Raw genomic sequence first — 13,256 nt, 5'->3', positions numbered from 1 at the left:
TTTTCAAAGGCGGCTCAATGCTTATTCTTTTGAAAGAAAGCTTCATTGAGTGAGGGAACGGAGGACAAAACAATACATTGAAGCTTTTTGCGTCAATGACATTCTTTCTGTGAATGTCACGGCAGTATTAGCATAATCATGTTCTATTTCGGACAAACTACGTAGAGCGCTCGTATTCGTCTCACTCTTCAGAATTTACATGCAGCTACGTGATGAGAAAAGAGTGGATAATAAACTTAAACAAATGTGGACGAAAAGAGCACAAACATAGCCACTGCCATTAATCAGTAAATATATAAATCAATTCTTTATTTAGGTAACGAATGATTGAGTGACCACAATGTGAGGTCATTGGCATTCAGACGGGCCGCATTCCCTTCAGCCGTCAACTGGACCATGTTGATCCCAGCAGGGCTGATAATGTGTAAACCAGTATCTTATAGACGTGAAGACTTCGTAGATAGGGACCTGGGACACTGAGCTAAATGATAGAAAAGAGCGGCTGCGCGAGCCTCCCTTCTCCCTCCTCCCCCCCCCCCCCATAAGAAAATGGTCTACGGCACAGAACAAACCACTATCACACCCGCTTTCTCCTTCAATGTCAAAAATGAGCAACCGCAGACACTACTTTGCTCTGAGTTCTTGTTTTTAACGCGGCCCATCTGTTTATCTTGAACGGGTGCAGAGCGATAAGACAGGCCCCTAGCTGGTCGGCATTGGATTGTGTTGCAACAGAGCAGATCCTCGCACAAGGCCAATATCTAAAGATTGTTGACTCCAGAGGGCAAGACAGATCCCAGCGAGCGGGACGACCATCTGCTGGGGTTCAGTATACCAAAAAGATCCGTATTGGTGGCCGTACGATCGGCTAATACCGACTTTGTCCCCAAATGCTCGTTCTTTGGAGCCCAGCAGCCTTGTTTCGTTTCGTGATACAGTCGCTGCTTGTGGTTACAGGTGTCCAAAGCCCGGTTTGGACTGCTACCTCTGACTGATCCGTGCGCTTGTGGTCTTCGATGAGGAATAACAGGCCGCTAGAGATAGACCACCAGGTGCAGTGTGCAGGCCTCAAATCTTAGCGTCTATTGTTCGGTGGGCATACAGGCTGAAGAGATATGCTCCAAAACATACGCCCACATGCTAACCTCCTCCCACACTCATCGAGCCGCACACCAAACAACAAGCCAAACCCACTACTACGCTGGACCCAGCCGCTCCCCACACCGGATCCCCCACGCCGGGCCCGGTCGGGACTCGGGAGGCGGGCAGGACCGGTCAGGCGCGACATCCGATAAACACGTGTTACTTGATCTGACCCGACCCACACCGGCAGCTGTGTGCTACGGGTCAACCAGAAAGGGTCCACCTCTACAAAATGATGGCGAGGTGGGGGCACAGCGACTCTGTTCCTAAAGCGTAAAATTATATACTTAGCTCAGAAACAAGATGCTTCGATGTGATTAATCATGAAAATATGTTAGAAAATTTCTACCTGTACAACGTAGACACCGCATGGTTCAGGCACTATCTCCAAGGCCCACAGATTAGAGCTCATTGCGCTGACGGGTCTGTCATTCTTCAAAGTCTCTGCCAATAGAATCCGTAGTTTTCCAAGGGGATCTCTCAGCTGTCTGTTGTTCTCCATATTCGCAAACGATCTGTGTCTCCGCGTCCCTGATGTCACGATCGCGCAGTTTACCGATGACACTCAGATCTTAGTATCTGGTAAAAAGGCTGACTTAGCTGACCTAATCCTGAGAATGGAGCGGACTCTGACGAGAATGTTTGCAAGGTTTTGCTCAAACAACATGAAAGTGAACGCGTCAAAAACTCAAATGATTGTACTCGGAACACGTCAGATGCTGAACAGACTGCCTTCTGCTAGCATTCGCTTCGCCGGTGCAATTGTTCACGAGTCCGAATCTATCAAAAAATATCGGCCTCGTTATTGACAGACATCTGACGTATCATGGCCATGTCAATTGTCAGCCATGTCGTGTCAAAGTGCACGGGATCGATATTGGCGCTAAACAACATGAAGAACGTGTTACCGCCGTCCACGCTGATACCAATCGTGTCCTCTCTCGTATTGTCTGCACTGCGCTACTGCATATCTATTTACGGGACATGCAGCACCACTGAGCTTCACCTGGTAGGTACAACAAGTGTTAAATTTTTGTGCGCGCGTTATAAGTGGCCGGCGGAAGTATTGCCATGTGAGCGATGTCTTGGATGAGCTGAAGCGGCTCAGCGCTACAAACTTAGTCCTGTACCACAGAATATGTAACGTGCGGACCATCGTTCAGACCGGCCAACCTTCTGCTATCGCGTGTAAGATTGAAAACGCGACAGGCCACGGACATGACACCCGCAAAGCACAGAGACTGCGATTAGCGCGGATACATACTGAGGCGGGGCGAAGGCAGCTGCTGTATAGTGGTGTGGACACATACAACGCGTTCACTGCAGTTTATGACGGGCGAATGGCATTTAAGAGAGCTGTCAAACTTCATTTGCTCCAAACTCAGACGTGAAGACGTTGACAGTATGTCGATTCACTGTGATGATGAACATGTGGTGTGCTTGTGACATCGTCCCCCCTTTTTTAATCACTTGACATTGCGTTAATGAAAAGCCGCATGTAGGTATGTGGATTTAACGTGAATAAATGAACTTGAACCTGACCTTGAAAAATGCCCCCATCCAGCTGACTATAAACCTACGCAATTAACTTGTCATATCAGCAAGAGTATAACAATAACAATAATTGTCTCATATAGTTAGTTTATCCATAAAACAACCATCGGAATCACTCGCAACAATGCATACCAATCATAAAAAGGTAAATCATTTGGCTAAACACGCCAAAGCAGCCTTGGGGTGCAAGGAACTTGATGCAAGGCGAGTTAAGATTGCAGCTCTACCTAAGGACGATCTATACACTGCCTTTCTAAGCATGGATGGACACTACACGTTGCAGCACTGAACACATTCAAGGTGCGTACAGTTCATCACCGAACATTGTTACATCCACACACGTTTCTGCCTTGCTCGTTAGACGCGGTACGGCACTCACCTGGCTGGTTGAGCAGCACGATCAGCGAGAAGGGCAGCAGCAGCATGGCCAAGCAGAAGGCCAGCTGACGCCGAGAGCGCGGACAGCTCATGGCTGCCGACGGCCGGCCGCCGGGCCGCGCTCTGTCGGAGCCGACGGGGAGGTAATGAGATATTGACACAAGACACCGATATAGGAACTAGTAGATGGTCAGCGATCGACAGAGCGTCGTGAGATATAGACACAGAGCACAGATGGAGGGCGCTGGTAGATAGTCAGCGTCAGCGATCGTCGGCAGCGCTCAGCAGGCAGAGGTCGGCCGTAATCGGTCAGCAGTCACCGGTCAGTGATCAGCGCAGTCAGTAGTTGACCGACTAACGAACGGTCAGCATCAGTCCTCACTGGATCCAGCCTTCACAATCTTCACCTGTCGCTATACGGCTCAGCAGTCTGCCCCTGCTGGAGGGGCTGTAGTAGGCGCCGCCCGAGCACAAGGCACTGCTGGACGGGTAAGCAATTCGACACCAACACGGAATGCGTCCAGTTTCGAAATTCGACGGCCTTGTGGATCGCCGCCACTACAGAGCACCTCTCGCGGCACGCACACCGGTCGTACCGGACCCACCGGCCGCCCCGGGCTCAGCCGACCGACTGCCGACGAGGTCCGTCCGCAACCGACGACGAGAGGCGGCCCCCAGCCGTGCCCCCCCCCCCCCCCCCAGTCCAGCACTCGGACCCGCCTGGACCGACCGTACCGCGACTGCACCAAACGGTAGGATTACACCCACACAAGCGGATCTGGATTCTCGCCTGTGTCGGTTGTCGCTGGAGCCTACTTACATATTCCCACAATGCTCCGCTTTTGCGTGCAGTAATTTTTCATCTTTCCAAGCCCCACAATGTGAAATTCGATTGCACTCTTCGCTATGACGGAAAGCTTCCCATTTGAATTACATAAATACATATATCGCCGGTCCAAGCACGGACCCGCAGGCCAACCCCTGGCGCGTCCACTCTGCAGCACATACCGGGTGACCACAGGCGCGTAACGACGGGGTACGCGGACCATTGTGTTTGCACTGAGGTCCCGGAACAATGTGACGGTCCGTCACGCCCGTCACACTGTCCGGTCACGCCCGTGACGCCGCCCAATGGCCGTGAACGCAGTCACGTCACCTCTACGGTGTACCATGCCCGGTTGGAGGTGGGCGGCTGGCCAGAAGGACCCGATCAGCTGGGACGCTGGTTAAACAGCATAGATGGACGTCTATTTTATCTGAGCTGAGATACCAGTGGATTTCAGCTCAGATATAACGCCGCCCAGACTGGATTCTGGTCCCGTTGGGCTGTTATATTGGTTTGTTTAGCTGAGATACCAGTCTCGCCAGGCTTGGGTGGCGACAGAGCCATTGCATTCAACAACCAGAGATAGCGCTCCGAATGAGCTTAACAATTGACATATCCTAGCTGACCGCTATCATTATTCATTACGTTCATTATTTGGACGTGACCGGTGCGCCCCTAAGTGAGACTGTGAGTGCTCCTTTGATATAACGCGTGCTGTGTTTGATGTAGCCGCAAATCCAGCGAGGCGCGATTGTGTAACATATTTGGACATGATTAATGCTGACGCTGAACTGATGTAGCAGGGGACTATCAGTGATCGGGTCAGATGGACTCGTCAGTCTCACAATCATTGGTACAGATATATTGATCCGTAGTAGCTTATAGATACGTTCGAGAAGCCCAATGCCTTAGGACGCATCTTATGTCTCTCAGTGCTGGTGCCATGCTCCTATTCTATATGTTCACTGCCAGCCAAAGCACAGTATAGTGGGCGCCGGCGGTGCGCCGGCCCGGAGACCTCAATGACCGTCTTTGCGACAGTGGTTCGGACAAAAAGAGGGAGAGAGGGCAGAGCCAAGGGAGGAGAGAGGAGACTCCCAAACCCACACTCGCTCACAGAATACGACTGAGCCCTGTGATGCAATAACGAATACAGGCCAGGGCACGATAACCAAACGTGACTGAGCGTACAGCGTACAGCGCACATCTCGTCCCGTTTTTCCACTCGGCAGTAGACGTGACAGCTCAGTATTTATTAATGTCCGTGTATGCTCAGCGTTCACCCGTGCCAGAGCGCACGGAACGCACGGTTTCCGTGCACAACGGACACGGGATCCACGCACCAATCGTCAGACGGCTGAAGGCGATAATTGACTGGTGACAGGGCCTGGTAACTGCTGGAAATTAGCCAGCGGCCCATCTCCAAGCTAGACAATAGATTGAACTGCAGCTCGTCATAACACATTCAGGCGAAGAAAGAAAAACTGGATCGTCGAGTTCTTTTTCATAATGCAACTTCAAGGATGTTTCAAGGCTGGACCAAACCAGTCGACTATGATTGGTGACTATGATGCATCAAAGTATCCAGCAAAAACAAAACAAGGAACTAAATTAACGACGCACCGTTATCTGGCCCAGATCTAAAGGGCTGAGAATTACAATTAGGAAAGGTATAGCAAAGTACCTACTCAGTCGCACACTCACGATCAGACCCAGATAGAGACACTGTATGGAGAAGCCGGCCTCTGTTCAGTCAATCGGCGATGAAGCACCGGCCAATCAATTATCAGAATAAGATTATCAGAAACAGTCAGTTGGGACTCCCACATGGATAAGAAAGAGGAAATCATCTGCTTTATCATCGTTGGTATTATCTGAAGTCTGAAATTTATGGAATTAGCTGACGTGAGGAAATTCTTGACCTAGCTTCATAACCGGGGAAAATATTATCTTAAAAAACTGACAGCACATAAACAAAAGCACTGGCGAATGATGCTTTACAAAGTCACCACATATGACAAACCCAGTGTAACAATAGTTAGCAAAGCAAAGTATTACACGGTCAAAATCAGCCAAAAAGCCCAACCTGCAACTTGTTACCGTGCAATAATAAAAATAGTTCCTGGAGGGCGGTATGTGGTAACTACTAACTCGTGATTTATATAAACCAAATTTAAATGCAAAATCAGCCTACCACGAGTGACCCAGCCTTCCTTCCGTCCGCTACACAACCCTAAAAATCGCACATGTTCAGCCATACACCAAAGCTGCGCGAGTCCCACTATGTAAACTCTCGGCTATCGTCCCTGTGAAGTAAAGGAAGCGGTGCGGCGAGTGCTGGCGTTGTCCTGAGGGAACTCACTCCCACATGCTGCACCCCACACACACTCGGCAGCACACGGTGTCAGTGAGGTCATCAGTACGTGCGAGAAAACCCCGCCGGAGGCGCTACCTGTCTGGCCATCTCGCCGCCGACCCGCTCCATGGATAGATAACCCCTGGTTACGGACGGCCTGTGAATACGAGTGTGACGTCAGATACACGGGTGTGACGTCAGAGAGGCACGGGTGTGACGTCAGAGACACAGGGGTGACGTCAGAGGGACACGAATGATGTCCCACAATCTGATAAAGACAACACGTAAGCGCATTGAGACCATTCACAATATACATGTGAAAACTGTAAACACGTAGACGGTTAACACCGGGAACTGGTAGGCGTAGGAAGCAGGAAGCTGTCACGTAGGATCGATTTACGTGAGGGGAAGCTGACATTTGAACTGACATTTTACACTACACACTGACCGCTAGCCCAGTGTTGCAAGTCACATCTTTTGCAAGTCACACATTTTCAGTTTCAATAAACCCGGTCAGAGGAGGGGGTTAACCGGAATCACTTTGTGCGAGTAATCAGCCCTTTACAGACGGTGCATGCAATCTTCTTAATTAATAATATGATCGATGGTGCATTCAATTCACCACCATGCAGGACTGATTGGAAATGGTTGGCTTATGGGTTGCTAGCCTACTCAAAGTTCAATGTAACATTGATCGAGACCTGCCACAGAAGCTCACATTCCATATACATACCTGTGACGTAATGGTACGACAAACTTGGCGGTAAGTTCATGCGGCCTTCATTGGTACGCCTTTCTGCTTCTCGCCTATTCTTTTACATATGCGGGCATCACATGACACGTGTAATGTGTATGCCAGACACATTATCATTTATGATAAACCCTATTGCAAAATATATCAAGCGCCCATAGCCAGCGCCGAACGCCTATGTAATTTTACATCAAACAAATGATTTAACGTTCATTTGTCAGTTTGCATTCCTCATGCAATCCATTTTGAATACTTAGAATTTACCGCTAGCGTTACATACCTTGGAGGAAACAATGTTTGAGGGCATTTTATTGTTATCATGCAAACTGATATTTCACAATGAACAGATTATATGAAAACCATTAAGACATGTTCGCACGAAACTCGTTGGAAGATACAGACAGGTAATGTAAGACCCTGCGGGGGACTACTAACTTAAGGTTCTCTATTTCAAAGTTCCGAACACTCCTAGGGGATTTGATTTTTCAGCGTTAATGGGCCATTCGATACAGAGTCTTATCATCATATAAGTTAAGCAGAAAAAAGGTCTCATCGATTTCGGAAACTGCAGAGGGGTTTCCCCCTGCCCCAAATACTCCCGTCGGCCATCCCATGGATCTACCAGTGACGCAACTCTAAAGGCACAATAAAATAAGAAACATAGTAAAAAAAAAAACAATCACCAAACGCGGGTTCCCATTCCCATTTAATTAATTGTGGAAAATTTAGCTACCATGCAAACATTTTGACCAGCGCACGGGCTCCCGGCGAACACCAGGAAGTCCAGGACTGATAGTGCAGCTCGCTCAACTGAGTGCAGTCAGTAGTTAGTGAGCCCCGTAAACCCGCTCTGCCGTGGCGCAGTGCGGATTCGTAACTGCTGGTGGAAACAGTTTGATAGTGCACCCATGTTGACGTCTGTCTGAACCAATAGTGCCTACTCATATTACATACCTATCTAAATGATGGCATCAACACCGTTATTAAGTGATGTTATCAATGCCGATAATCAGTCTGGGATCTGACATTATTCTTACTAACTCAGCCGTGCAGTCAAGGTGCATAAAAATATTGAAACGAGGGTAAAAAAGGAAATAACCATTTTTACACTTGTTTCTAAGCCAGGCTTCGCTCATACATAAGCCTAATCCAAGTTTCAAGCGCGACAAACGCAAAACAAACGAGTATTTCTTCCGTTTCGTATCGCTTGATGACTTGAAACATACGGAAGTCTGGCTACGCCCTTTTTGATGTTGTTACATCGTCATGGGTGGAGAATGTGGTATGGCAGGTATGGCATGCGCCACACCAACTTGAAAGATGGTATGGCAATGCCATGCCAACTTTTCAGGGTAAAACTATACAATTTAAGGATTTCAGTTTTATGAAAATATAAAATATGAAATAAAAATGTTTGTTTCATGAACAAACATAAAAAGTTTCGTATGGGTGTTGTGCATTTTAGTGTTACTATTAGCTTTCGTATGTGTATTTTATCTTTGAATGTTCTTTGACCTTTGTCCCGAAAAGCCATTTACCATGGATGGACATAAGAATAGATGATGATAATGATGATGAACAATGAGTTTCAGGAAAGAAGACAAGTAATACACTGGATACTAATATGTTTTTAAAATATTTTGGCAACTGCATTATAGCTGCGGTCAACGTTTCTGCTATATAGCATTGTTCCAAGCAACTGGCGCCACACCAACTTTGAAAACGATTCTCCACCCATGTACATCGTATCAACGAGCCCAATAACCGCTCATCAAGCATAAATCATGCTTGCCAGGGTTGTGCTTGACTCATGAGTCGAGTCAGAAATTTGACTCAACTCTGACTCAAATGAGTCAGATTTGAGTCGAGTCGGATAAAATGTTGAGCTGTTGAGTTGAGTTAGAGTTGAGTCGGACAAAAATATTAAGGCGTTGAGTTGAGTCAGAGTTGAGTCAGTAAAATAACTTTTGACATTGAGTTGAGTCAAACATTTAGGAACATGAGTCAGCTGACTCAACTTTCTAGAAACAAGCTTTTCATCCCCCCCCCCCCGCTTAACAACTTCGCCCTGGCCCTGCTGCCGGATTTTTTCACCCCCGCCCCCGCTCAACAACTTTTTTAATTGAGTCAATTTTGAGTCAACTCACTTGACTCAACAAAAAATTTGAGTCAAGTTTGAGTCGACTCATATTTTCATTGAGCCGCTTGAGTCATGAGTCGAGTCAAGGGCAAAAATCAGCTCCTCGTTAGAGTAAGAGTTGAGTCAGGGCTTTCTGAAGTTGAATGATGAGTCGAGTCGGCAAATTTTTTTGAGTCGAGCCGAGCACAACCCTGATGCTTGCAGCCCCAGGATATGAATAAATTCATCGCCAGCATGAGGAAACGAATAACCACATACTTAATAACACACAACAGAAAATATAGGTAAGGACTTACAATCAAACACATCTGCAAACGGCGGCGACCATGCAATCAAAGCATTAGAGAAATTAAATTTTGGAATACGAGTAGCTGAGTCAGCTTGCAAGCCAACAAGATTGAAACGACTGATGCATCTTTGACATGCACCGCCTACCATTGGGGAATTCGTTTTACCTTTGCCCATCTTTTTTACTTTTGAGGATACCTATATGAAAGGAGGACTGACTATTTTGAAACGAGAAAATCGCCTATTTGCTTACGACTCTGTAAGCAGAATTAAGAACGATAGCGAATCTAGACCCACTAGTTTATCTACAAATTAATGAATTTTTAATGTGAATTTACTCAAACAACTAACAAAAAGCCAAAAAGAAAAGTTTGATCGTTGATCAAAAACGATCGAAAAGATCGTTGAGGTTTCATGCTGCTTTTACACTTCTCCAGTTCTTCTTCTTCAGAACGACGAGTCTGAACTACATCTCAGACATGACATGTCCCTTATACCTATCCGAAACTGCCACTTAGAAAAACTATCAGTGATCCAATAACTCTGATAACATCTATGCATCATGGTACTGGTGAGTATCGGTCGATAGCTATATTGAATCGATCATCATCTTCGAAACCCCGTCTACTATCACATCAATTCTTATCGACGGTACTTGACAGGCGGACACCAGACGGTAGCTGGCCCCACAATCGAACCCTCCGCGACCGCACCCACTCAGTACTCACCTCAGGTATCCGTCCGTTCAGCACACCACCCGACAACGGTAACGGCAGTCACATGTCGGTACCGTGTCTCTGGAACACAGCAATGAGGGGAAAGGGTCGGTAAAAGGTGTACTGACGGGATCGCCGCTGTGACGACACACCGTTCGACAGATGCCTGAGAGGTATCTGACAGACGAATGATACACAACGACGACGACAGAGATGGCATAATGTCCAGTAGACATAACATAGATCATAGATGGCACACCATTCAATTATCGATAAGCCATGACAGATATGGTGGCAAACACCTGACAATATATTGTTTTGTTGATTGTGAAGACTGAAGAAATATGAGAAAAAAAAATTAGGATTCCCAATAGGACTAAACATTGGACAACACTGGACTGGATTAGAGACAAACTACCTAATAGACTGACTGATTACTAAATACAGACAGCTCAAAGGTCTTATGTTCAGTGGGCACACCTCAAGGCTCAAGTCAAAGTTATATTGAATTAGGGATTTGTCCCAGGCCTGGTATCTAGGTGGTAAAACAATGTGTTTAGCAAGCAGGTTAGTTGCAGCTATGCAGTAAGCATAGCCTACCATTACGAGTCACAAAACAAATAATTGACTGATCCAGAAAGGTGATTTGAGATGATGTGGGGGCAAACTCTCCAAGAAGTATCTCCAATTTCCTAAAAATCATCAGAATTCACCTCAACATATGAATTGCAATGCAGTTTAAAGCTTTTTTCAAATTGCTCAATTGTTAGGTTTTCTTTCTATGGGAGGAAAACTTTCAAAGTTTAAAAACTTTAAAACTTTAAAAGTTGGTAATTTTTTCCTTAACTTTTTGGGACTTCAGGATCAGGATGAGGAGGGGGAAATAGCACACGCTCCAGCGTACGAATACGCCATCATAGTTTCTCAATTGTTTCAAAACAGTGCAAGGTACTAGATGTAGATGAAAATAAAGACATTGATGGAGCCAATTTTATGTTTAATGCTAGCCCACACAGGACCATGGTTTCAGTAATTTCCTGCCCAAAAAAAAGCAGTTATCAATTGGATAGTTGATAGTGGCAATTCAATGTAATCGCTTGAAACCCCACACGTTTATCATGACTTTAAACCAATCCTCCTCCCTTGGGTGAGTTGGGATCTGTCATTAATTCAAATTGCATTCCAATTCTGATTTACACACAAGTCAGTCATGAAAGTCAGATTGCAGCAGCAGCTTCAGCATTGGCGCATGAAACAGCGACAGACAGACAAAACATTGACATCCATCATATTTTGACTTACCTCAAATCAATAAAAGCCAAGATCTTCAGATTCAAGTAAGCAGAGCAGGATATTACGGCTGAAAATGAATTATTTTATTTATTGAAGTTAAATATTCTCTTGCAGACTTGCAGATTCGCAGAAACTGCGCTTTTGTCGCAAGCATTGCAGGAGTGCCCCCATTTGCGACAACATTTGGTAGCAAAACTCAGAACTGAGGTGCTACCAACTCAAAGGTTTTTCGGCACTAGTTTCTCCTCTTGGTTTCTCCCGGTTTCTCCTGCATTTGTAAGTCTAGCTTGAATAAGCATTCTAGGGTCAGTGTTTAGGTTATTCGCAGATCAATATCACGGTAAATGTCACTGAAAAATTCGTGTCAGAACCAGTGTTATCGTCAGATAACCATGGAAATTAATCACACCCAAGCTGCAGCTGATCTCCCGTCACCCATTGCAAAGCTTCTCAGTAGAAGCGCACGATGGCGCTGATAGTATTGTAGATGGCGCAGCAAACGCGATCGCCTTCTGCTGAGGCCAGCCTTGGCTGGAGCCAGGGTCTGGGATAGTCCCAGGCCGAGTACAGGGGTAGTCCCTCTTGAAAGTATCGGCACATGGTGTGTGGTGGATCGACGAACTGCTCTGCTCAGTTTGAGGGCCCGAGCGACTAGCGGTCACGGTTCAGGTCATGGACTCGGACCAGGGGCGGATCCAGGAAAACTCCAAGGGGATGGTCATGAATCGAAGTGGTGCCCCTACTTATACCCAAAATTAAAAACTCAACGGATTTCGTCCACTTCATTTTGGTGGTGCCCCCATTTTCAGGTTTTTTATTTTTATTTTTTATTTTTAGTCAGTATCTTAACTCTTAGCCACAACCACATTTACCAATTGTAAGCAAGTATATATGAATGTGCTATGTGTATATATGATGTGGACGCTGAGTAGTGAGTACTTACCAGCCCAGGAACGTTATCAGGTAAGCGAATCGTTGTCAGTCCGACGAACTTGACCCTGGCGTCTAAAGGGTTTGTCCTTGACACTTCAGGCTTGTCAGGGGCACCAAAGTCCTTCCAGGGACACCACAAACCTGTCAGGGGTACCTACGGCCTTGTAGGGGCGCCACAGGCCCGCCAGGGGCACCACAGGCCTGCCAGGAAGCAGGGGCACCACAGGTCTAGCAAGTGTACACGACAGGCCTGTCAGGGGCACAACGGGCCTGTTGGGCCCATGAGAACCCCTAGGGGCAGGGGCACCACAGTCCTTCCAGGGGCACCGCAGGCCTGTGAGGGGCACCAGCGGCCTAGCAGGGGCACCAGTCAACACAGGCCTGCCAGGGGCACCACAGACCTACCAGGGGCACCGGAGGCCTGCCAGGAGCACCACCAACCTCGCAGGGGTAACTTGGACCTGTCAGGGGCACCACGGGCCTGTCGAGAGGCACTTCAGGCTTTTCAGGGGCACCATAGTCATCTCCGGGCGCAGGGGTAGCAGGGGCACCAGAGGCCTGCCAGGGGCACCACAGGCCTAGCAAGGGCACCACGGGCCTGTCATGGGCACCCCAGGCCTGTCAGGGCCCAGGGACACCACAGTCCTTCCAGGGGCACCACAAGCCTGTCAGGGGCACCAGAGGCTTAGCAAGGGCACCACAGGCCTGCCAGGGGCACTACAGGCCTAGCAAGGGCACCACTGGTCTATCAGGGGCACCACGAGCCTGTCATAGCCAGGCATCTCAGGCTTGTCAAGGCCCAGGGGCACCACAGGTCTGTGAGGGGCACCAGCGACCTAGCAGGGGCACCAGTCAACACAGGTCTGCCAGGGGCGTCA

At 47.6% G+C, this 13,256-nt stretch overlaps 1 protein-coding gene across 1 annotated transcript in view; it reads right to left on the bottom strand.

Annotated features, from left to right (window-relative positions):
- Window positions 1-11,580, bottom strand: part of LOC122375400 (alpha-1,3-mannosyl-glycoprotein 4-beta-N-acetylglucosaminyltransferase B-like) — a 39,154-nt gene extending 27,574 nt beyond the window's left edge. The window contains 3 exon segments of the mRNA XM_043354757.1: window positions 3,077-3,198; window positions 10,165-10,233; window positions 11,455-11,580. Of these exon segments, the coding sequence (XP_043210692.1) occupies window positions 3,077-3,167 (91 nt within the window). The 5' untranslated portion in view covers window positions 3,168-3,198; window positions 10,165-10,233; window positions 11,455-11,580.
- Between the last annotated feature and the right edge of the window lie 1,676 nt (window positions 11,581-13,256).

This window comes from Amphibalanus amphitrite, unplaced genomic scaffold (genome assembly GCF_019059575.1).
Source record: "Amphibalanus amphitrite isolate SeventyFive unplaced genomic scaffold, NRLGWU_Aamphi_draft 001832F_arrow, whole genome shotgun sequence".
NCBI lineage: Eukaryota > Metazoa > Arthropoda > Thecostraca > Balanomorpha > Balanidae > Amphibalanus > Amphibalanus amphitrite.
This window is presented reverse-complemented; position numbering and strand designations above follow the sequence as displayed.